General features: G+C 44.9%; 1 protein-coding gene across 1 annotated transcript; it reads right to left on the bottom strand.

Moving 5' to 3' along the window:
* Positions 1-987: 987 nt before the first annotated feature.
* On the bottom strand, positions 988-21,640 carry LOC117967732 (tyrosine-protein kinase Mer-like). The gene is made up of 15 exons (XM_059012088.1): positions 21,459-21,640; positions 15,799-15,860; positions 14,359-15,001; positions 13,139-13,294; positions 12,284-12,604; positions 11,654-11,813; positions 11,286-11,380; positions 10,254-10,349; positions 8,872-8,952; positions 7,693-7,785; positions 7,305-7,426; positions 5,731-5,840; positions 5,214-5,373; positions 4,604-4,740; positions 988-3,100 (listed from the first exon to the last, which is right to left on the bottom strand). The coding sequence occupies exons 1-15, from the start codon at positions 21,550-21,552 to the stop codon at positions 2,803-2,805; spliced, it is 2,628 nt and encodes an 875-aa protein (XP_058868071.1). The 5' UTR covers positions 21,553-21,640; the 3' UTR covers positions 988-2,802.
* Between the last annotated feature and the right edge of the window lie 3,443 nt (positions 21,641-25,083).

The following is a 25,083-nucleotide window of genomic DNA, read 5'->3' as shown; positions in this document are numbered from 1 at the left end:
CTGGACTGAAGGTTCCAGGGTTGTCTCTCCCTGCAATGGAATGGACTGGAGGTTCCAGGGTTGCCCCTCCCTGCTCTAGACACCAAGGAGCTGGGCTCCTCCTTTGGCTTTGCCCTAATGAATGAATCTCGCTGTCGGCTCACAAGGGGAATGTTTTCTTCCAGTGGAATGGCTTTCCTTAGAAACAAGGGAAGGCTTCGGTCTCCCTGGATACAGGGCTGCTGGGGGAGGGTGTGTGTGTGTGTGGGGGGGGGGGCTCTTTGTCCAGACCTCTGCTTCCCAGCTGGCTTCCATTCCATTGCACCCCCACTGTTAAATTCAGATAGGCAGGACCGGTTTCCACATGGTGGGGGGGTGGACGGGGTGATAAGTTCCTATTTTGATAAGCACACTATTTGGTGTTTATATACAGGTAGAATCTTAAATACAGTTCAGTTTGAATATCTCTTCAAATGGACAGCTCTGCCAACAAGCCTGTAAGTAACATACAGCTCTGGCCAAACCTTCTGCATCCCCCTATAGACTTAACTCACGGTGCTTCATAAAGTCGAATGAAACCCGCTGAACAATGTTACGTTAACCTATCGAGTTACTATATGCTTAAAGAAAAACGGACATTTCGAAATCACAATTAGCGCTCTCAGTATGAAGAAGAACTTGACGACTTGAAATAGCAATGAAGAGCTTAGTGAACATTGGAGAAGTGGGGCATGCCATCCGATAAGCTAAGGAGATGTCAGTATCATGATAAAGTATATTAAAATGTAGTGTGGCATACCGACAGACGGATGTGTGACAATACAAACGGACAGACGGACACCTCTGTGTATCCCCAGACTTCATACTCTTAATAGCATGTGCTAAATAATGTTACTAATGCAATCGTATAACAGGATTACAGATACATGAAAGAAATATCACGTGTGGCATTCATTTAAAACAAGCTTGGCATTTTTATATGTATACATCCTAAAAATAAAAGAATCATTCATCTTCAAAAAACACATTTTATTCAACTTGCAATATAAATATAAATTGATACTGTATTTACAAACATACTAAAAAAAAAGTTTTATATAGTAAATTAGTAAAATCCATATTTGTACAGTTTTTAACATTAGTTGCTGACATTATTAAAAGTTATGATTTTAGTAAATGATCTTTAATATCTTTTAAAATTTAGAATTATAAAGTAGTTTTAAATTGCACACTGTTTACATTGTTAATGACTCTGAGTGTTTCTTACTGCAATTTCTCAAAATTGTGTTTACTCTGTTTAGAAGCAGCTCTCCAAGCGCAGTTGTCATTGAGGGAGCTTCCATGTGTGGTTATTTACATGTGAAGTGGCACGTTTGGGCGAGAAGATCAGGTTTGTGGCCACAGAGAGGGATAGTGTAAATCTCATTTACTCGTGAGCATAACGTAAAACACGAATAACTGAATTAAACTAAACTAAAATAAAGTGAGACAATGCAAACCCGAATGAATAGGGCCATTTTTCATTTGGCTCGAGCACAATGTCTCCAGTAAAATTAGAACACACATGGAAACTCCCCATTATCTTTCACTATGGGCAGGTATAACACAGGCTAGCTACATCCGTGTCTGTATAGTGGGGGGGATACAGCGCCATCTAGTGAACAGGCTTTGCATCTCAGGTATTCAACATAGACAGCAAAACAAACTAGATTCACTAGATGGGGCAGCTCTTTTCTAAGCCATTAGTGTGCTGATCTAGCTTGTGTTATTATTATAATTATTATTTATTTCTTAGCAGATGCCCTTATCCAGGGCGACTTACAATTGTTACAAGATATCACATTATTTTTACATACAATTCCCCATTTATACAGTTGGGTTTTTACTGGAGCAATCTAGGTAAAGTACCTTGCTCAAGGGTACAGCAGCAGTGTCCCCCCACCTGGGATTGAACCTACAACCCTCCGGTCAAGAGTCCAGAGCCCTAACCACTGCTGCCCTATATACATCAAAAATTGAATTAAACACAATATTTCAGTAATAACTATAATATCTTATATTATGTTTATTGAAATGTGTGTTAGTACCATAGCACAGAAAAAAATGAGTTTTACTGTTGAAGTTACAAAACTCTGAATAAAGAAGTGAGAAATTGTATTCAGACGAGAAGACCATAAGAAAGGAGGCCGTTCAGCCCATCAGTGCTGGCTGGTTCTCAAAACTTTGTCAAGTCGGGGCTTAAAGGATGCCAGTCCATAGCTGTAGAACTGTGTAAGACATATCTCGGCTTTCTGAATGCAAATCAACAGCCTTTTGCAACTTAATCAAAAGCTTCCTTAGACAGCAGCGCCACCTTCTGGTCAAATGTTGTAACACACTCCGTAAACCACTGATGGCTTTCAATAATTTCACCTTGTCACAGGCCACAGTGAACGTTCAGGAGCTGCTCTTCAGCTCTAGGTGTCTGCCATAGACATGTGTAGGGGAGATCTGCCCAAGTGTCTTTATATCAGTAAGCGCCAGCACCATCTAGTGCACAGTCTGTGTATTACCAGCAAAGCAAAAGGAAAGCAGATTCACAGTAGCTTGTCATTAGACTGCTACCTTGGCTGATCTAGACTGTGTTTTATACAGTTGGGTGTCGCGAGAATGTTTGATAATATGTGTTAATATCGGGTGGTCTCTCTGTTTCAGGTGTAAAATATGTTTAGAATTGCTAAATAACGACCTATAGCTTTTGTAAAAACCGGGACTGTTTCGATAAAAAAATGGTAAAAACTGAGATAAGGGGTCTTGTGTTCATGTAAGGGAAATTGCTACTATTCACTGAAACTTGCTGAAGACCTGATATCCCTGTTCGTCCTGTGAGCTGCAGGAAGCCATGCTGTCCTCTAGGGGTGCTGTAGTGGGGTTGGGCAGGTACAGGTTGCCCTGGGCTTTGTCCTCGTCTCCCCCCAGTCCCTGCACCGCGAGCTCCAGGCCCTGGTTGATGTACTGGGCCTCCTCCTTGGCATGGAGAGGAGGCAGGGAGGCCAGGAGCTCCTTCAGGCTGCCCTCGAGCTCTGAGAAGCTGGGTCTGTCCGAAGGGTCTGGGCTCCAGCACTCAGTCATCAGCTGGTACCTGAGAGGGGAGGAGATGTTAAAGGGATTGCAATACACTGCTGGACACTAGAGGGCGCTGACACTTACTGATTTAAACACACTTTGGCAGATTGAGCCTGCGTTTGATTTGTGATGTTTGCAGTCATTCTGAGAGGTTCTTTTTGCAGTTACTGAAATGAATGCTTTTGTGTTTCTTGCTCAGTCTGTGCTGCTTTGACTAGGAGTTCAGGAGCTGCTCTTCAGTTCTAGTTGCCTGCCATAGACATCTGTATTTTTAATTTGACCAATACTTTAAGCGCAGCTCAGAAACCAGGACCAGCAGAGTTGGAAATGAAATGACTTAAGACAGAGGGAAGGAGACACTTCTTCACACAGAGAGTGGTGAGGTGACAGAATGGGCTACCTTGTCATGTTGTTGAGGCAGAATCACTGGGATCCTTTATGACCTGACTTGACAAGGTTCTGAGATCAATCAGATGCTCGGAATCAGGGAGCTTTGATTTCCTTGCTGGTTAACAGCAGTCTCTTCACTGATCTTCACTTGCTTTTTTTCAAGAGTTTACATGCCGAGAATGATCAAAGAGGCCCAGTGAGCTTAACGGGCCGTTTTCAAACACAAACGTATTACCTTGGGTGTAGAGCCCTCTAGTGGAGAACATACTGTACTACATCCTGGTCAAGCACTAACTGTACCCTCAAAATAAAGTTTGAATAAAAGCAAAACTATTCTTTTCAAGGAAACTTGGTTCATCTGTAGGGTAGAACAGGATAAAAATAACAATAAACAATGCTTTCAAAATATTGAACTGGTAATGATCACTAGTAAGTGCTGTGTACTATGTAGTTCCCCATGAAAATTCCAGTTTCTGAAAGAATAGCGTAAATATACATATATTAAGATCGATCTGTTCAGTACAAGAAGAGAACATTTCACATATCTGTTGTTATTTTTACATGTATTTATGTTTTTATTTTGTTTGATAATTCACTGATCGTGAAAACAGAATGTCTTTAAAAGATGGACATAAAATTCAAAATAATAGTCTAAAATTTAGCATTTATTGTTTTTGAGGTAAGCATTTAAATATTTAAGAACATTTGTTGTCTAATTACTCTAGAGAAATTTATATATTTGTTCTGCTTTAATAAATATTATGTTTAATCATTAAATATCTTGCAATACCCATTTTTAGACTGTGAAATAAGACATTTTTTACTGTAAAAAAAATAAAGCCGTAACCATCAACGATATATCAAGAACAATGCATTATTCAAAGGAAAGTATATATATTATTTGTTTATTTATTTATTTATTTATTTGTTAAAATACTTTTTTTATCTAGGTCACTCACATGGAGACAAATGAAGTCTTTAAAATTTCAGAGACAAAAAACCTAACCCTGAACTGCCTGTCTATCAGTGTGGTTTGTGTGACATCATCACCTGTGAAGGGAGGAGCCCTCCCCAGAATTGGGGCCTCTTTGTAACTGTGCACAGTGATACAGAAGGATGTTCTACTCACAGCTTGGGGTCACAGTCGGCCGGTTGCTTCAGTCTATTCCCTGCTTCGAGGAACTCAAACATCTCGTGGTTCTGAACTCCAGGGTAAGGGCTCCGGCCACGAGACACGATCTCCCACATCGTCACCCCGAAGGACCACTGAAACCAGCAGAGGAGAGAGATGTTCGCTCGCCATGCCTCAAGCCTGCACTGGACAGGAGGGAGCACCCTTTCTCTTAGTGGAGTGAGGGAGGGAGAGAGCAGTTCAGTCTCCATGCCTCAAGCCTACCCTGGACTGGGGGGAACACCCTTTCTCTTAGGGGGTGAGGGAGGGAGCAGTTCAGTCTCCATGCCTCAAGCCTGCGCTGGACTGGAGGAAGCACCCTTTCTCTTAGTGGTGTGAGGAAGGGATAGAGCAGTTCAGTCTCCATGCCTCAAGCCTGCCCTGGACTGGAGGGAGCACCCTTTCTCTTAGGGGGTGAGGGAGGGAGCAGTTCAGTCTCCATGAGAAGTGATTGGATTAGCCTGCGGTCTATCTGCTCTCTTAGCGCCTCACTGCCTCTCTTTCTCCTCACTGCCTCTCTTTCTCCTCACTGCCTCTCTTTCTCCTAACTGCCTCTCTTTCTCCTCACCACATCGCTCTTGCTTGTGTAGACAGACTCTGCCATGCTCTCGATTGCCATCCACTTGACAGGCATCCGGATCGCCACCTTCTGTCTGTAGTAGTTGCTGCTGTAGATCTTCTTAGAGAGGCCGAAGTCAGCCACACAGACCCTGAGATCATCTCCCAGCCTGCCCGGAGACAATGGACATGTTAATAAAGACACTCAGGTCTCAAGAAAGGGCCACATTTTCTCCCAGTCTCTCAGCTGAAACCACTATAGCCACACTGCGTCCCTCCCAGTCCCTGAGCTCTAACCACTATAGCCACACTGCCTCCCTCCCAGTCCCTCAGCTCTAACCACTAGAGCTACACTGCTTCCCTCCCTCCCTCCCTCCCAGTCTCTCAGCTCTCAAGAATAGGCCACACTGCTTCCCTCCCAGTTTCTCAGCTCCAACTACTAGAGACTACCCTTCTTTCCTCCCAATCCCCACTCTCCAGGGTGTTGAGGGGAGAGGGAGGGGTTCATTCAAGGGTTCAGGACTCACATGCAGTTGCGTGCTGCCAGGTCCCGGTGTAGAAACCCTCTGCTACTGAGGTATTGCATCCCGGAGGAGATGTGAATCATGAAGCGCAGCAGAGTCTGAGAGGGAACAAACTGTAAGAGAGGAGAGCAGAGTGAGAGAGGAACACACTGGAAGAGATGAGAGCAGAGTGAGAGAGGAACACACTGGAAGAGAGGAGAGCAGAGTGAGAGAGGAACACACTGGAAGAGAGGAGAGCAGAGTGAGAGAGGAACACACTGGAAGAGAGGAGAGCAGAGAGAGAGAGAGGAACACACTAGAAGAGAGGAGAGCAGAGTGAGAGAGGAACACACTGGAAGAGAGGAGAGCAGAGTGAGAGAGGAACACACTGGAAGAGAGGAGAGCAGAGTGAGAGAGGAACACACTGGAAGAGAGGAGAGCAGAGTGAGAGAGGAACACACTGGAAGAGAGGAGAGCAGAGAGAGAGAGAGGAACACACTAGAAGAGAGGAGAGCAGAGTGAGAGAGGAACACACTGGAAGAGAGGAGAGCAGAGTGAGAGAGGAACACACTGGAAGAGAGGAGGGCAGAGTGAGAGAGGAACACACTGGAAGAGAGGAGGGCAGAGTGAGAGAGGAACACACTGGAAGAGAGGAGGGCAGAGTGAGAGAGGAACACACTGGAAGAGAGGAGGGCAGAGTGAGAGAGGAACACACTGGAAGAGAGGAGAGCAGAGTGAGAGAGGAACACACTGGAAGAGAGGAGAGCAGAGTGAGCGAGGAACACACTGGAAGAGAGGAGAGCAGAATGAGAGAGGAACACACTGGAAGAGAGGAGAGCAGAGTGAGAGAGGAACACACTGGAAGAGAGGAGAGCAGAGTGAGAGGGGAACACACTGGAAGAGAGGAGAGCAGAGTGAGAGAGGAACACACTGGAAGAGAGGAGAGCAGAGTGAGAGAGGAACACACTGTAAGAGAGGAGAGCAGAGTGAGAGAGGAACACACTGGAAGAGAGGAGAGCAGAGTGAGAGAGGAACACACTGGAAGAGAGGAGAGCAGAGTGAGAGAGGAACACACTGGAAGAGAGGAGAGCAGAGTGAGAGAGGAACACACTGGAAGAGAGGAGAGCAGAGAGAGAGAGGAACACACTGGAAGAGAGGAGAGCAGAATGAGAGAGTAACACACTGGAAGAGAGGAGAGCAGAGTGAGAGAGGAACACACTGGAAGAGAGGAGAGCAGAGTGAGAGAGGAACACACTGGAAGAGAGGAGAGCAGAGAGAGAGAGGAACACACTGGAAGAGAGGAGAGCAGAGTGAGAGAGGAACACACTGGAAGAGAGGAGAGCAGAGTGAGAGAGGAACACACTGGAAGAGAGGAGAGCAGAGAGAGAGAACCCTTATAACAAGAACTCCAGATTCTGTTTCCTCCTGTTGGTTATTAAACAAGTAAGAAACGAAACATTAAGAAGCTGCAGATGATATAAACGTGTGGACTTCCCATTCACAGCCTTATTACAGTTTGATTACAGTTTGATTACAATCTGATTACAGTCTGATTACAATCTGATTACAGTCTGATTACAATCTGATTACAGTCTCACCATGGGGATCTCTCCGTGCCGTGTAGCCAATAGGAATCTCCGTAGGTCTCCGTGCTTCATGAAGGGCAGGATGACCATCGGCGAGGGGATGCGTGACTCAGGGTTGGACTCCAGAGCGACCCCTACAGGACAGAGCGGTCACTTCACCAGCACAGGAGCCACAACACTTTGAACTGGTTCACTTTCTAAAGTCTCCTTCCTGCTCTGATCTCACAGCGATAAACTGAACAGCAGCACAGACAGGCCTGGATACAGCTTCTTCTTGGATTGTGATCATCTTCTTCTTCCAGCCCTGCCCTGCCCTGCCCTGCCCTGCCCTGCCTAGCCCTGCCCTGCCCTGCCCTGCTCACATACCCTCTGCTGTATCTGCAGGCTGCTTGCTTCTTACCTAACAGTCGGACGACGTTGGTGTGGTTGAAGTTCTGCATGATCTCTGCTTCCTTCAGGAAAGACTCCAGGTCCTCTTGACTGTAGAGCCCCACTACAATGACAGACAGACAGCCTCTTACATACAGTACTGCTCGTAGTTATGATTGGGCTTCCTCCTTTACTACACCTTTCAGAGTGTTTGACTGGGGTTCTTCATTGGAACCCCATGAACCCTGTTAATGATACAACAGGTTTCAGCACTTTCAGTTCATGAGTCGTTTCTGAGCAGCTGAGCTGAGCTGTGATTGAGTGGGGCGGAGATACTGGGATCCAAAGCCAACAATAGGAAAGCGTCAGGTATGATTGACACCCGTTTCATTTGCTGTGATTGCGCTTGGATATCCCGGTTGCGTTTGGTCAGCTGCTGGTCAGAAGCAAAGAATGAATTGAAAATGATGGCATTGAGCAGCAAAGCCCCTGCAGCCTGGTGCACAGTTAACAGGTCCCATGATGTTACAATAAACTTGAGTCAACTCAAAAATAAATATTTTACACTAAAAGGTGAGTAATTTATTATTTATTGTTTTGTGAGCCCCAGAAAAAATGTATGTTGAAAATAAGAAGGCTTAAAGTTAGCACCTGGTAAAGACACGACCGCGTGGTGTGGAAGGTGAGTCATACAGTCAGGGGAGCACAGGGGTTCCCAAGGATATCCCCTGGTAAAGACACGACCACATGGTGTGGAAGGTGAGTCATACAGTCAGTGGGGTGCAGGTTCCTGGCTGTGCCAACTTGGCGATCTTCGCTGGGGATTCCACAGGGAGCATTGACTCTGGTGCTGGGTTAGGGAGGCAATACCAACAGGGACTGTTTTGCCTCACCGCTCTGCAGCGGCCCCTACTGGCCAGGTGAGCTCAAACACCTGCAGGGTGTGTCCTCCAGGGGGCAGTAGCTCACAGCCGCTGTGGAGCTCCGGGGTGTAAAGAGGCGGTTGGCTTGGGGATCGGAGGACACCGCTGACCTTCAGTTCTCCTGAGCTGTTGTGGGGAGTTGCTGTGGTGAGGGAGCGGAGTTGGGCTTTTTAAATTGAGGAGAAAACTTGGGGGGGAAGTAAATGGACACTCTAAATTGTTGTGCCCCATGTTTGTTAACTATGGGCTGCTTCAAACTAAGGGGGGTATGTTTCCGTGTTACACACCTCTCATCGTTTTCACCGCCACTTTGATCTCTGGCCCGTCCGTTGGTCTGAAGTAACCCTCATACACGGCACCGAACTCCCCTGCAGGAAAGAGAGAGCCCAGTGAGACACAGACCCCAGTGAGACACAAACCCAGTGAGACACATACCCAGTGAGACACAGACCCCAGTGAGACACAGACCCTAGTGAGACACAAACCCAGTGAGACACATACCCAGGGCAGCAGTGTGGAGTAGTGGTTAGGGCTCTGGACTCTTGACCAGAGGGTTGTGGGTTCAATCCCCAGTGAGGGACACTGCTGCTGTACCCTTGAGCAAGGTACTTTACCTAGATTGCTCCAGTAAAAACCCAACTGTATAAATGGGTAATTGTATGTAAAAAAAAAAAAAAATAATAATGTAATTGTATGTAAAAATAATGTGATATCTTGTAACAATTGTAAGTCGCTCTGGATAAGGGCGTCTGCTAAGAAATAAATAATAATAATAATAATAATAATACCCAGTGAGACACAGCAGCAGTGTGGAGTAGTGGTTAGGGCTCTGGACTCTTGACCGGAGGGTCGTGGGTTCAATCCCAGCTGAGGGACACTGCTGCTGTACCCTTGAGCAAGGTACTTTACCTAGATTGCTCCAGTAAAAACCCAACTGTATAAATGGGTACTTGTATGTAAAAAATAATGTGATAACTTGTAACAATTGTAAGTCGCCCTGGATAAGGGCGTCTGCTAAAAAAATAAATAATAATAATAATAATAAAATAATAATAATAACACAGATCCCAGTGAGACACAGACCCCAGTGAGACACAAATCCCAGTGAGACACAGACCCAGTGAGACACAGACCCAGTGGGTTCCTTTGCTTATTTTAACTATTCAGAATTTGATATAGTACATATTGCTTCAAGATAACAGGATATTCTTTAATTCATTTTTGAAAGCAGAAAAAAAACCTGTTATGTTACAAAATAAAAAACAAAACTCATTCAAGAGAACTTGAAGTATACAGCTCTGGACAAAGGTTTTGCATCACCTAGAATTTTAGGATTAAGACATAATTAAAAAAATATATATTAGAACGTAATTTAGATATTTTATTTAACATCATGTAATCAAGGAAATTACAAAATGATATCGCAAAAGCCATAATCATTGTACAGTATTTCATGTTAGATTCTGAAAGCTACAAAGCTGTAATTCAACATGTTAACGTAACATTATTAAGCAGATTTCATTCGACTTCATGAAGCAAAACTAGTTCTTTCTATAGAGGAGGATGCAAAACTTTTGGCCAAGCTAAATTAAACCAGCTTTGTGAATATGAGTTCCTAACACTTGGGTTATTAAGACACTGCGGTTATTATCTCTGAGGAGAGACTCACCTGAACCCAAGTCCCGACCCAGACTCAGCTCACTGCGTTCCACCAGGACATCCTTCAGACTGGACTTCAACTGCTCACTGACCTCCAGAAGCTGCCCTGAGAGAGGGGGGAGAGGGGGAGAGAAAGAGACTGAGTACCTGATACTGACCCCCAGACACTGCCCTGAGAGAGGGGGGAGAGGGGGAGAGGAAGAGACTGAGTACCTGATACTGACCCCCAGACACTGCCCTGAGAGACGGGGGAGAGGGGGAGAGGAAGAGACTGAGTACCTGATACTGACCCCCAGACACTGCCCTGAGAGACGGGGGAGAGGGGGAGAGGAAGAGACTGAGTACCTGATACTGACCCCCAGACACTGCCCTGAGAGAGGGGGGAGAGGGGAAGAGGAAGAGACTGAGTACCTGATACTGACCCCCAGACACTGCCCTGAGAGAGGGAGGAGAGGGGGAGAAGAAGAGACTGAGTACTTCTGATATTGTGGCTCCAGTTAAAACTCAAACTTTTCTAAGCATGCTGCACCATGGGTAAACAGTGCCCTATGTAAAATGAAAAGGAAATGTCGCAAATCAGAACACAGATAGATGGCTACTGAATTGCACATTCACTGTGATATTTGGAAACAACATCTATTAAAGTACAATGAGCTCTGAGGACAGCCAGACGTTGCTATTTCTCAAATCGTATCATCTGCTGTACTTCCTTGTACTGAAGCCCCTCCCACTCAAGTGTGAAGAATTCCAAACTATTTTCAAAACAATTCCTATTAGGGATCAGATGGAGAGAGCAAGGGAAGAAGGAAAGAGGAGGGGAGGATAAGAAACAGGAAAGAGGTGAGAGAGACAGGAAAGAGGGGAAGAGAGACAGGAAAGAGGGGACAGAGAAAGGAGAGAGGAATAAGGGGGAGAAAGTAGAGGGTGGAGGGGGAGAGAGAAGGAGAGGGTAGATGGTGGAGGGTGAGAGGGAGAAGGGAAGAGGAGAAAACGAGGGGAGAGAGAGAGAAGGTGATCAGTGGTCAATATGGTTCACACTCACAGGTCACCCCCTCTGATACAGACGTCACCTCCTCAGTCTGTCGCTTGTAGGTTCGGCCAGAATTGACGGGCAGCAACTCCACCTCCTGTTCTCTACTGGAGAGGAGAGAGGGGGTGTGAGAGAGGAGAGGGGGGGTGTGAGAGGGGAGAGAGGGGGGAAAGTGGGTAAGAGGAGGGGGGAGAGGAGGAGAGGAGAGGGGGGAGTGGAGGATAGAGGGGGAGACAGAGGAGAGAGGGGAGAGAGGGAAGGAGAATGGGTAGAGCAGAGATAGGGGGAGGGAGGAGAGGGTAAAGTTAATTTGTTACTATTAAACACTCTGACACTTTAAAATTGCTGCCTCTTTGCTAATGGAAGTAATCTGAACTCACGCTAGTTTTTTGTATTTGTTCCGCGTGGCAATCAGCACTATAACAATGAGAGCGATGAGCACAGCGACCCCTAGTGCTGCCCCCAGCACCACATAGTGCTGCACTGAGCTCGGCTTCTCAGACACAGGGAGGGTGGTGATCAGGGGAGGCTGGGGTTCCCCTGGGAAAAGAAATTCACAAACCTTTAAAAACACTGAGTCACCCCCCTGGCAGGGCTGTAACATCAAGAAACATGAGAAAGTAACCATGACCTACACTGAGGGGCGGACAGGAGAATAGGGAGAAAGAGAGCTAAAGAAAGGGGTGAAGAGAGATAGAGAAGAGGGGACAAGAGAAGGGGATGGAGAATGGGGAGGAGGAGAGAGAAAGGGGGAAACAGAATGGGGAAAGAGAGGAGAAAGGAAAGAGGGAGGGACTATAGAATATAGATGAATGTGAAAGAAGAAAAAGAAGAAGGAAGAGGGGGAGCGAGGCTAGCAGGAGAAGAGGAAAGAGGGAGTCATATAGAGAGAAAGGGGGATAGAAAGGAGAAAAGAGAAAAGGGGAGAGAAAAAGAGGCGATCATCACAGAGACAGAAGACAATAGAAAACAACGGACATGTGGATACAATACTGTGAAGAAGGGCTCACACTTGGTGATGCTGACTGCACTGGTAGCCCGAGCTGCTCCGCTGGTTGCCGACACCGCGTTGCTGGCTTCGACATGGAACCGGTACTGGAGCGCCCCCTGCAGGCCGGTCACAGTGACCGTGGTGTTGGTCAGTCTGCTAGTCCGTGGGTAGTGGACAGTATCTCCACAGCGCTCCCAGTCCTTACTTCCTGCCCTCTCCCAGCACCCCACTGCATACTGGACATCGCCCCGGCCCCCCAGATCACCAGGGGGGTCCCAGGACAGAGTCACCGAGGACTGGTGGAGAGAGAATGTGAGGTTCTGGGGGGCAGAGGGGGGCTCTGTTGGGGGGAGTTCAGAAATACCAATTCAATCATGTGAATAATCAACCATGGAGCAAGGAAAGAAAATCATGATGTCACCAGCCTTGGAACTATGCAAAAAGATTTTAATGCACAAGCCATCCCACAAAAAGCAGCGGTACCACAAAATATTCTCAATTTACTCTCAATGCAGAATGACTGTGTGGGACAATTGTTCTTCGTTTTCAGCATGTTTCTGCAGTGGCGCCTGCCAAGGCTTTTATCTTTAGTCTCACACTGGTGACGCAACAAAATGTGTGGAACTAACTAGAAGCATCTTGTCATGGTCTTTAACAGACATTGCCATGAACCCTGCTGAACGTTTTAAAAAAAGAAGGACGTGATGATAAAACTAAATAAGAACAGGAAATACAATGCATGATTGAGAGAATCATTTCAATTTGTACACGCTGCTCATTCTGCCTTTAATACTGCCTAGTGGTTTCACTGGGTTTGTTTTTTGCAGTGTGACAGTGGAGGTGTATTATATGCTGGCAGGGACTCTGTACATACTGGTGCAGCCCAGCTCCACTGGATCACTGTCCAACCGGAAGTATCCCATCATGCACTGGCACGACTCTGCTCCCTCTGCCTCTGTCTTGCTATTGGGCGGACACTGCTGACACCCCTCACTGCGATTGGCCGGCTTGTAGTATCCAATCCTACAGGCTAGAGAGGGGAGCGGAAAATGAGAGAATTCAAGATTTGAAATTGTGTACGTTGATCCGCCATTCAAAATTATTTCTGTATAATAAGAGAGGCCCCCCCACACAATATATTAACTAAGATTTCAAAGGGGGACCTAATTTAATAGGACAGAATCAAGTGTTATTTTTTTAAAATGTTCCCAGTGTTTTAGATCCTACTACATCACCCGATAGGCTGTTCCATGCATTTGTAACTCTCTGTGTCGCAAAGTGCTTCCTACCTTCCATTCATGCCCGCTTGTTCTCTCTGTGCTGAGTTTGAAGTCGTGTCTTGGGTTGACTTTATCTAGACCATTTATGATTTTAAAGATTTCAATCAAGTCCCCTGTTTCCCTTCTTTTTCTAAGTTGAAGAGATTTCATTCTTTTAACCTGTCCTCATAGCTCATTGAGTCCTGGGATCAGCCTAGTTATTTTATCTAATGCATTCTTCTCGCAGTTCATATGATGTATTTTCGTTTCTGTTTTTTCAGTATTACTGTTGTGGTTTTTGTTTTCCGGGGTTTCTTTTTCTGTAGGACACTCTTTTGTTGGGTAGTCTGTTGTATTGTATATCCAGGACAGCACACGGCCACACTGCTGGATTTCCTGAAGCTGCTGCTGACTGGTTGTAGTAATCAGCTGATTATATAAACGCTGCAATCCTACCTGGATTGATCCCTACCTTCAGTGTCTATGTTCTTAATAAACACTGTGGCTTTTTATTCTTGCCTGTGATTATACCCCAGTTATTCACCACTGTGACTTAGCTGGGTGTGTTGACCATGTATTTAATTCTGCTGGTAGTGTTGTAGTTAGGCTACTGATTTGAACCCTGCATCGCTCCCTGAAAACCCTAGGAGGCGCTACATTCCACTGGGCAGAGTGTTCTACCAGATGTAGAACGAAGACCTGTTTGAGAGCTCTATTGAGGGGTGCTTTAAACCTTTCTAAAAAGCCCCCAGGATGTGCTGACTAAAAGAGCCAGTGCTATAGAGAGGTCCCCTTTAGTCCCCTCTGCGCAGGTATTGCTTTAGACAACCCTTACCTTCGCAGTGATGCCCAGTTTCTTGGTATCCTCTGTCACACACACACTGCCCCTCCAAGTCCCCCCAAATCCCGTCTGCGCCGCACTCCCTGAGTGGGGGAGACACTTCAATGGAATTCTCAACGCAGGCCCCCCTTATCTGGCCGGCCCCCCCAGCCGCACCAGGGAAATCGGCCCGGCCCTCAGAAAAGCCTGGGCATTTCCTGAAATACACCCTGACCCTGGAGAGGAAGATGCAGGGGCCGGAATAACCGAAGCCCAGGTGGAACCCGGCTTGAGAGAGGGGGCCCAAGTCTAAAGCAGAGACTGAGTTTGTGCTCTCTGCTTTCGTCTGAGGGCTTGAATCGTGGTGGAAATGCTTTGTGGAGTTCACTGGGATGGGCTCGGAGGCTTGGTACACGCTGAGCCCTCTATGTGATAAAGGCTCCTCTGATTCCAGTAAGTAGACTTCTAGCTGGCAGACGGGCTCTTCTCTGTCACACTCCTCCTGAGCGAATCCCAGATCCACAAGCAGGTGATTGGCGTCTCCTCGTGCAATCCAGTTGGTCCACAGCAGCTTGTAGGTGTTTCTCTTGTCGTAGCTGCAAGCTTGGTAGACTGGGTGAGGAGTGTTCAGCTCAAAGGGAAGTGAGTTCAAGTTCCACTGAAATCAGACAGACAGTCACGTAACATAATTGTAGTTAAGAAAACAATTCTGTAAATCGTACCTGTTTTGCACTTCCATTGACTGCATGAGATAAATGTGCAGTTTTGAAAGAAACACTTGTTATAATACACATGTGGTTTTCTGTTTTAAACCTGATCTCTGGTACTGCTTTAGGTTAAAGGAAGTTCTCAGTTTCTATGTCCTTTTTCCCTGGGTCATTGCACCCCAGCAATGTACCCTGGGTCATGTTACCGGCTGAAAGCATGTCAGTCAACAGAGGAAGCAGCTGATTGGTTAAGGATAAAGAAAGAAGCCGGGTATCATTTATGACATATAGTTTCCAATTCTTGTTTTGTTTTTCATCAAATCCTTGAAACTTATTTTGAAAACGTTTGAGCTCAGCAGGGCTCATAGAAATATCTATTAAAGATGACTATTTTTTTTACAGGCGTTAAAGGTGAGACTAATAATCATATTAGCCTCTCTCTGTTCCTTTAGTCTCACACTGATGATGCAGAAAGCCTACAATCAATAAAAGAAAGGTTTAACAGGCATGAGGTGTCCAATCACGATCCTGGAGGTCCATTCCACTCCGTGTTTAACACCTAAAATGATATCATGATCTATTTCAGGGTCTGGGTGGAGGTTTACTTGGTTCAATTAAACTATTTAGAATAGGTTGGAACAAAGACCAGGAGTGGAAGGGCCACCTTCGGCCTGCCCTGACCTAACACTGAAAGAGGCGCCCCAACAAGATGATTGATAAATGGGGTGCACATTACAACACAACTCACTGTCTTTTCCTTCGCTGGGATCCACTCCAGTTTCGTCTCTTTCAGGGTGTTCAGGAGTTCCACTGGAAGAACAAAAAAGTAAAGAAAAATAATTGAACCCCTTTTCAAACTGTATCACCCCGGACAACGACTTCTGGACATTGGTCACAATATACTGTGATGTATTTTTGACCTTTGTCAGATATTTTGTTTCTTAAAATAGAGAAATGTCTGTTTTGTTTTTCCCCCAGACCTTGTTTCTCCTGCTGAATACAAACATGGCTTTGTGAGGATTAAAGTTTCTGATATTTTTATTGTCTTACTCTTTTCTAAAAAGCCTCTCTGAATGAGTCTCTTGTTGATATGAAGCTGGTTGTTTCCAGTAAATCCTTGGTTTCCATGGCTTTTTTTCCCAGGGTATTTTTCTACAATTTTGCTTGAAAAAAAGGTCTGTGTTTTGTTTATAAAACTTGCAGATAAGAGAGCCTTATGATGCAGACAGGTATCCATTACAGGAATGCATTTCTGTGCTTCCCACATATGAACATGCTTGACAAAAGCATGTTAAACATGCCGAAACATGTCTATATATACACGTATGTATATATATATATATACACATCCTACCATGCAGTTTAGGGGAGAGCAAACTGACCAGGAGGGAGAGGGTCAGTGACTAAGTGAGTTGTCTGTTGTGAGTTTCTGCATATTTTTAGCGCTCTGATTCAGATGGTCGGTTATGCAATCCCCTGTGCCCTGTGATATCTTCTCATCTCTCAGCAGAAACTAACTTCCTCTGATCCCTAATATAAACCAAAGTGACTCATCAGTGCATCTGTGCACCAAAATGAAGGAAACTCAGAAAAAGACGACAAATTCCCCCAATCCTCCCAAACTCAGATTGTATCAGGGTGGGTCCTGTGGTTATCTAGTGGGGTTTGAGATAAACTTCAAGTAAACAAATGTCTTGTGAGGAAACAGTTCTGATTGTGATCCACAAATACTTCCACAGCTGCTCTGAGCAGATGACAATCCAACTTCCTAACATTACATCTACTCAAGACTCGGAGCCCCTCGACACACACTGTTTGAGTAATTATAACAAGACACACTCCAACACTTCAGAAACACTTTACATTAAGTGTCTCTAATCACTGTGTATTTACATAGTACTTATTTAGTAAATACATGTGTACTTACACATAATTACAATGTTATTATGCATAGTTACAATGTACTTAATGTCTATTTTTTTTTGCATGATCTAACCCTAACCCTAACACTAACCATAACCCTAACACTAAGCCTAACCCTAACCCTAACCCTAACACTAACCATAACCCTAACACTAACCCTAACCCTAACCCTAACACTAACCCTAACACTAACCCTAACCCTAACCCTAACACTAACCATAACCCTAACACTAAGCCTAACCCTAACACTAACCCTAACACTAACCATAACCCTAACACTAACCCTAACACTAACCATAACCCTAACACTAACCCTAACACTAACCATAACCCTAACACTAACCCTAACACTAACCATAACCATAACCCTAACCCTAACACTAACCATAACCCTAACACTAACCCTAACCCTAACCCTAACACTAACCATAACCCTAACCCTAACACTAACCATAACCCTAACACTAACCCTAACCCTAACACTAACCCTAACCCTAAGCCTAAGGTACAAAATACCAGGGCATCTGAACAGAAGGATGCTAAAATTTGAAACTCTCTAGAAATTCTACACTCATCCAATAGGTAACATTGATAATATTACTATTATAGTACTGACCATAGTCTATTGCAGTAATATCACCTTGATTTATTTAACCTGTGCTCAGCTAACAGTGCTTGCATTGTGGTGCTGTTGATTTAGATAGATTAAACATGGGATAAGATTAAAAACTGGATAAGATTAAAAACCAAGATCTTTCAGTGTCCCGGGAAGGCATATTGAAATCCCGGGACACCTTCCTCAGAACCAGGACGACCCAGGGAATTTCAGGCAGAGAATTAAGCTGTTCCGTGAGAACAACAAAACAGTGCATTTGTGTTTGACCTAGACTTCAAACATGTGTATCGTACAGGCACTGGGCTCCCTGCCTCCAGTCATGCTGCTCTATGAACAGTGCAGGCTGTCCTCTCTGTCACACGCACTGAAACAGAGAGTCTGAAGCTGCATACAAACTGGAAGCACCAAAAGTCAGAAATCATCTGTTCTTGATGTCCGGACTTCCGTTGGGGGCAGTGAAGGAGGAAATGAAAACCCATCTCTGTACAACCCATCCCTGCCTCTCTCACTGCCTGAGGAATGTCTCAGAGCCTTGTTTCCTTCTTGTTTGAATCAGATCTAGATCTTGAATGTTTCTGCTAACAAAATGAGATGCGTCTGAAATGAAAGATTTCACCCAAAGCGCTGTCAAAAAATAGTTATTAACATCATTTGCACTGCTGTTATAGATCATGTCTACTTTCTTAAACATCCTGTCTGAAAGTATAGAAAATATTTTAAAAAGTCCCCAGAATGTTTCTTCTTAACTGCATTTAGGACAAAATTATTCTGAGTGCATATTCCCATAACTAACAAAACAATTCCATACATTTGAGCCCTTTTGGTCTTCCCTTAGCTACACAGGTCTCAAGTGTGCAGTTTTGAAAGAAACACGTGTTATAGCTCACATGATTTCTGGTACAGCGTTAGGTTAAAGGAAGCTCTCAGTTTCTGTGCCTTATCATCAGGTTATCTGTTTGAACTTTGTTACTGTCTGACAGCATGTCATTGAACAGGGGAAGCAGCTGATTGGTTATTGACAGACAAGCCAGTGAAGGGGTGGGGACAATTCCACCCTCCAGGTTAATGACCCAGGAACTGAAAGAGTCTAAAAGCATGGCTTGTAACAGAGATTTGTTCAACCTAGTGTAGTACCAGAGCTCATGTTTCAATATGAAAATGTTTGCTATAATAGTTGCTCCTTTCAAAGCTGCACATTTGAGACCTGTGTAATGAATGGATGTGACTGGCGGAGAACACATGTGGAACTATTTTGTGAGCTACAAGTGTTCAAACTATATCTGCAGTTCTCTGTATTTTGTTAAAAAGAGAATTTGGAGAATTTATTTTTGTGCAATACGTCTTGACGTAAGTTTGTTTGTCCTTTTGGTTCTCCAGCAGTATAGGAGAAACGTTCCAGTGACCTTTTCAAACTTACATTTAGGGGTAGGTGCAGTGCAAATAATTCTGGATGCAAAATTCAAATTGCATTGCAGCCAGGCAATTATTTTGCACTGCGCCCTATGTCGGCTTAAGAGCAATGCAAATTACTCAACACACACAAACAATGATCTGCAATTATGACAATGAGGGTCTCAATGAGCGCATCGGTCTCACTGCAGAGTTAGGAGTACAGAGAGCAGCAGGCGCTGTGTCACATTTGTGGAGCACGAAAATACAAAGCAAAAAAATGTCAGATGAAGGGCAGCAAAGTCCTCTTGGCTCACACTCTGGAAAAGGTGGATTGGGCTCTCCCTCCAGACATTCCAACTGTGGTCTCAAGGAACCACAGTCTAAGTAGTGCAGAGAAAAACAGCACTTTCACATGTGCAGGGATAGCGGTCCCTAGATTTACGCTAGGGTCTAGCTAATCCCTCAATTCAGCTATTAGGTCTAGGATGACCTGCGGAGTGAGATGATAACCCTGGGATTGAATATGCAGGGTCTCTTCGTCTTGCCCTTCTCAGAACGTGTTCCTGTCTCTCCTCAACAAGTGTCGCCGCATCAGGAAGTGTACCACACACCATCGGAATTGTAAATTATAAACTACAAAAAAAATAATAATTTCTTCCTGCTTATTTGTGTAATAATTAGTGTTGCATGTAATCCGTTACTGTAATCTGATTACATTGTTCAGTAACTTGTAACTGTAATGGTTGCTTTTTCATGCAGGTAAATGTGGCAACGGATTACATTTTACATTAAAAAATAACATGGATACTTTTCATTACTGTGACGTAGAAGGAATGAATCTTGGTTATAAATCTCCCTCCCGACCTGTGAGGGCGCTGTGTAAAGGGAACAGTGTGCCCCGGACTGGATGGCCCGACAATTAATTCCAGGGAAAGGTGGAAGTCGGCCATCTAGAAAGGGGGCGGAGCTACGGTACACCAAGTCATCGCCCCAGAAGGGAAGCGATGTGGCAACCGTGGATTGGAGGAGAAACGGTTGCACTCGCTAACCAAGGGGGCGTGACTGACGGTACAAAAGGGGGCGTGGCTAAGCGATCTGTTCCTTTGTTATGGTCGCGAGCGAAACAAAAGGAGAACCAAAAAACATCATAACGACCTGGATTATAAACAGGATCAAATAAAACGTTGTTATTACTTGTCATTACTTGAGCACCGCATCACCTCTACACCTGCGCACTGCAACCCACCCAAATGAAAAGTTGTGTGCATTAAACTGTTCATGAAAATCAAACTGTAATTAAACATACCACTACTATTAGAAATAATAATAATAATAATAATAATAATAATAATAATAATAATAATAATAATAATAATAATTCTATTCGATGTGTTTTTCCATTGTTGACCCCAAGTCTCTTCAGAGGGCTGTGACTGACCCCAGGTCTCTTCAGAGGGCTGTATCTGACCCCAGGTCTCTTCAGAGGGCTGTGTCTGACCCCAAGTCTCTTCAGAGGGCTGTGTCTGACCCCAAGTCTCTTCAGAGGGCTGTGACTGACCCCAGGTCTCTTCAGAGGGCTGTATCTGACCCCAGGTCTCTTCAGAGGGCTGTGTCTGACCCCAAGTCTCTTCAGAGGGCTGTGACTGACCCCAAGTCTCTTCAGAGAGCTGTGACTGACCCCAGGTCTCGTCAGAGGGCTGTATCTGACCCCAGGTCTCTTCAGAGGGCTGTGTCTGACCCCAGGTCTCTTCAGAGGGCTGTGTCTGACCCCAGGTCTCTTCAGAGGGCTGTGTCTGACCCCAGGTCTCTTCAGAGGGCTGTGTCTGACCCCAGGTCTCTTCAGAGGGCTGTGTCTGACCCCAGGTCTCTTCAGAGGGCTGTATCTGACCCCAGGTCTCTTCAGAGGGCTGTGTCTGACCCCAAGTCTCTTCAGAGGGCTGTGACTGACCCCAGGTCTCTTCAGAGGGCTGTATCTGACCCCAGGTCTCTTCAGAGGGCTGTGTCTGACCCCAAGTCTCTTCAGAGGGCTGTGACTGACCCCAAGTCTCTTCAGAGAGCTGTGACTGACCCCAGGTCTCGTCAGAGGGCTGTATCTGACCCCAGGTCTCTTCAGAGGGCTGTGTCTGACCCCAGGTCTCTTCAGAGGGCTGTGTCTGACCCCAGGTCTCTTCAGAGGGCTGTGTCTGACCCCAGGTCTCTTCAGAGGGCTGTGTCTGACCCCAGGTCTCTTCAGAGGGCTGTGTCTGACCCCAGGTCTCTTCAGAGGGCTGTGTCTGACCTCAGGTCTCTTCAGAGGGCTGTGTCTGACCCCAGGTCTCTTCAGAGGGCTGTGTCTGACCCCAGGTCTCTTCAGAGGGCTGTGTCTGACCCCAGGTCTCTTCAGAGGGCTGTGTCTGACCCCAGGTCTCTTCAGAGGGCTGTGACTGACCTCAGGTATCTTACCTTCAGAGGGCTGTGTCTGACCCCAGGTCTCTTACCTTCAGAGGGCTGTATCTGACCCCAGGTCTCTCGCACTCCCAAGACCCACAGTGTGACTGGCAGCAGGTAGCCAAGGAGCTTCTTCAGTCCCATCTCTCCAGCTCGCAGTCTGCTGCTACTGAGCTGGAAGCATTGCAGATTGATTGTATTCCAGCAAAGAGGGCAGGGCTGACAGGGTTGACATGGCTACACCCCCTCTCCCTCTCCCTCTCCCTCCCTCTCTCTCTCTCTCTCTCTCTCTCTCTCTCTCTCTCTCCCTCCCTCCCTCTCTCTCCCTCTCTCTCTCTCTCTCTCTCTCCCTCTCTCTCCCTCTCTCTCTCTCTCTCTCCCTCTCTCTCCCTCTCTCTCTCCCTCTCTCTCTCTCTCTCTCTCTCTCTCTCTCTCTCTCTCTAGCCTCACAGGCTGGATTGCACTCTGTTCATTTTATAGAACAGGTTCTTTTAGAATATAGAGCTTCACTTTTTCTAGGCTTGTACTCTTTACTTTTTTTTTTTTAGCAAAGCAGCAGCCAGTGTTTCCTCCTCTGATAGCGACTCCCTCGGTCTGTGAGGGGAATGGAGAGACAGGGAAGCTTTTAAAAGTGCATACTTTAGTGAAGAAGCAGCTGTACAGTGTGTGTGTGTGGAGGTGTGCGTATTCAGACAGCTCAAAGACACACCTGTCTGTATCCCCAACTTGGAGAATGCTGTTAAACCACCCATTGCAAAACGCTCTGGCGTCTGCAGTGGTGGATCCTGCACAGTATTATTGCTGAAATAGTACAGCTATGGCCAAAGGTTTTGCATCACCCTGTAGAATGAACACATTTTGCTTCATAAAGTGGAATGAAACCTGCTGAATAATGTTACGTTAGCATATTGAATTATATACTACTTTCCATATACTTAATGAAAAAACTGACAAATTGAAAAATGTGACATTTCGAAAGCTAACATGAAATACTGTGCTGCTACAATGGCTTCTGGTAGACTTTTGCGATATCATTGTGTAGTTTATTTGATTACATGATGTTAAGTATGTCTCAGTCCTAAAATTCCAGGTAAACTTTTGGCCATAGCTGTAGATCAGTGCCCATTCTGTTTAGAACAGGACGCGGTTTACCATTTATTGTGTGATGATTCAGGTTGGTTCCCTTGTTCGACCTGCTCAAAAACGTAACGCCATTGGAATATGTTTCTCAAAAGAAGGTTTTATTTTTGAAGTAAAGCATACTGCTAATAAATATCTGTCTGTTGCTTGGCTAACTTTATTGTGAGTCAATACCCTGATGAAGACTCTGCAGCCGAAACATTGTTTTCTTTCTCGCTGATCGTCACTGGGTTTAGTGTATGAGATTAGCTGTGGTGTATGAGATTAGCTGTAGTGTATGAGATTAGCTGTGGTGTATGAGATTATCTGTAGTGTATGAGATTAGCTGTAGTGTATGAGATTAGCTGTGGTGTATGAGATTAGCTGTGGTGTATGAGATTAGCTGTAGTGTATGAGATTAGCTGTGGTGTATGAGATTAGCTGTGGTGTATGAGATTAGCCGTGGTGTATGAGATTAGCTGTAGTGTATGAGATTATCTGTGGTGTATGAGATTATCTGTAGTGTATGAGATTAGCTGTAGTGTATGAGATTATCTGTAGTGTATGAGATTAGCTGTAGTGTATGAGATTATCTGTATTGTATGAGATTATCTGTGGTGTATGAGATTATCTGTAGTGTATGAGATTAGCTGTGGTGTATGAGATTAGCCGTGGTGTATGAGATTAGCTGTGGTGTATGAGATTAGCTGTAGTGTATGAGATTATCTGTGGTGTATGAGATTAGCTGTGGTGTATGAGATTATCTGTAGTGTATGAGATTAGCTGTGGTGTATGAGATTAGCTGTGGTGTATGAGATTAGCTGTGGTGTATGAGATTAGCTGTGGTGTATGAGATTAGCTGTAGTGTATGAGATTATCTGTGGTGTATATTTGGTGCTCACTCTTTGAACTGGATTCTTTCAGTCTCTCACTATCAGCTGATCTCTCTGATAAATGGTTTATTAAGGCAATAAAATCCTGGCGTGGAGTTTGTACTTGACCATGTGAGTTTGATTGTCTCCATCATGTGAGGAAACAAATTAACTCTTCAGTAAGAAATTGCACAAAGAACAAATGTCATATTTATTACATCCACTGGGGGCAGTGTGTTGCGGGAGGACAGGTTAATGGTTACACTATTGAGGTCAGAGGTGAGCAGAAGAAAATCTACGAACGAGAGGAGGCCGTTCGGCCCATCTCAGCCCGTCCGGTTCCTAGTAGCTGATTGATCTCAAAACTTTGTCAAGTCGGGTCTTAAAGGATCCCAGTGATTCTGCCTCACCAACATGACTAGGTAACCCATTCCATCCCCTCACCACTCTCTGTGTGAAGAAGCGTCTCCTTCCCTCTGTCCTAGGTCTGTCATGAACTTTTTAAAGTCACCACGATGTGACGACTCAAACCAATAATTATATACAAAGAAGAATAAATGAATTAGAGTAACTGGGATACCTAAGGCTGTGTGGTCCAGTGGTTAAAGGGCTTGGAACCAGGAGGTCCCCGGTTCAAATCCCACCTCAGCCACTGACTCATTGTGTGACCCTGAGCAAGTCACTTAACCTCCTTGTGCTCCGTCTTTCGGGTGAGACGTAGTTGTAAGTGACTCTGCAGCTGATGCATAGTTCACACACCCTGGTCTCTGTAAGTCGCCTTGGATAAAGGCGTCTGCTAAATAAACAAATAATAATACCTCCCACCCTACAAATCTTAAGTATAGTGTTGCTCTAAATGGGAAGTCTAAACTCCAAAAGATGAACTGATTCAATGAAAGAGGATTCAAGTACAGTGGTTGTGGTTTGTGGTGTCGCCTCAAAATATGAAATTCTCAAGGTACTGCAGCTTGCGTAATGCCTTTTACCTTTGAAAAAAATAGCTGTTCTTAAACCCTTTCAAAGAAACACATTACCTATATGCTGTGCTCTCTGATATCTTTCCATCATAATCCTGATTGCTTTCATATTGGTGAAACGAGGGGCGTATTGTGGGAACAGAAATTGAAAAGCAGTGTTGCAGGAGGGAGCTTAATAGGGACACACTACAGTTTTTACAAGAGAAATCTTTCTCCTGGCGAACGATCTTGGATTACCTTAACTAATGTATTCTTCCTGTTGTGTAGATTCACTTTGCATGTCATTTTCAGTCATCTTATCTTGGCGACTTAGAGCTTAGACGTTTAAAGCACCCCCTTGGCCCCTATAGAGCTCTCAAACATGTCTTCAAGCACAGCTGGTACACCAGAGTGCAACCATAAACCTGTCCCCCTGCAACACGCTGCCCCTAGTGGATGTTAGAAATACCATATTTGTTCTATGTAGTATCTTAATGCTGTATTTATTTCATCCACTAGGGGCAGTGCTGCAGGGGAGGGGATAGGTTAATGGTTACACTCTGGTGTGCCAGCTGTAGAAAGAAGGCATGTTTGAGAGCTGCAGTGAGGTCACAGAGGTGATTTAAACTTCTCAGTTTTGAAGTCCCCAGGATGTGATGACTGAAACAAAAAATGAGATCATGATTTTCAAATGACATAGAACTAACAAAATAAATCAATTTTCTAGG

This window comes from Acipenser ruthenus, chromosome 43, assembly GCF_902713425.1.
Source record: "Acipenser ruthenus chromosome 43, fAciRut3.2 maternal haplotype, whole genome shotgun sequence".
Lineage (NCBI taxonomy): Eukaryota > Metazoa > Chordata > Actinopteri > Acipenseriformes > Acipenseridae > Acipenser > Acipenser ruthenus.
The sequence above is the reverse complement of the archived record's forward strand: the minus strand, read 5'-3'. Positions and strand labels throughout refer to the sequence as shown.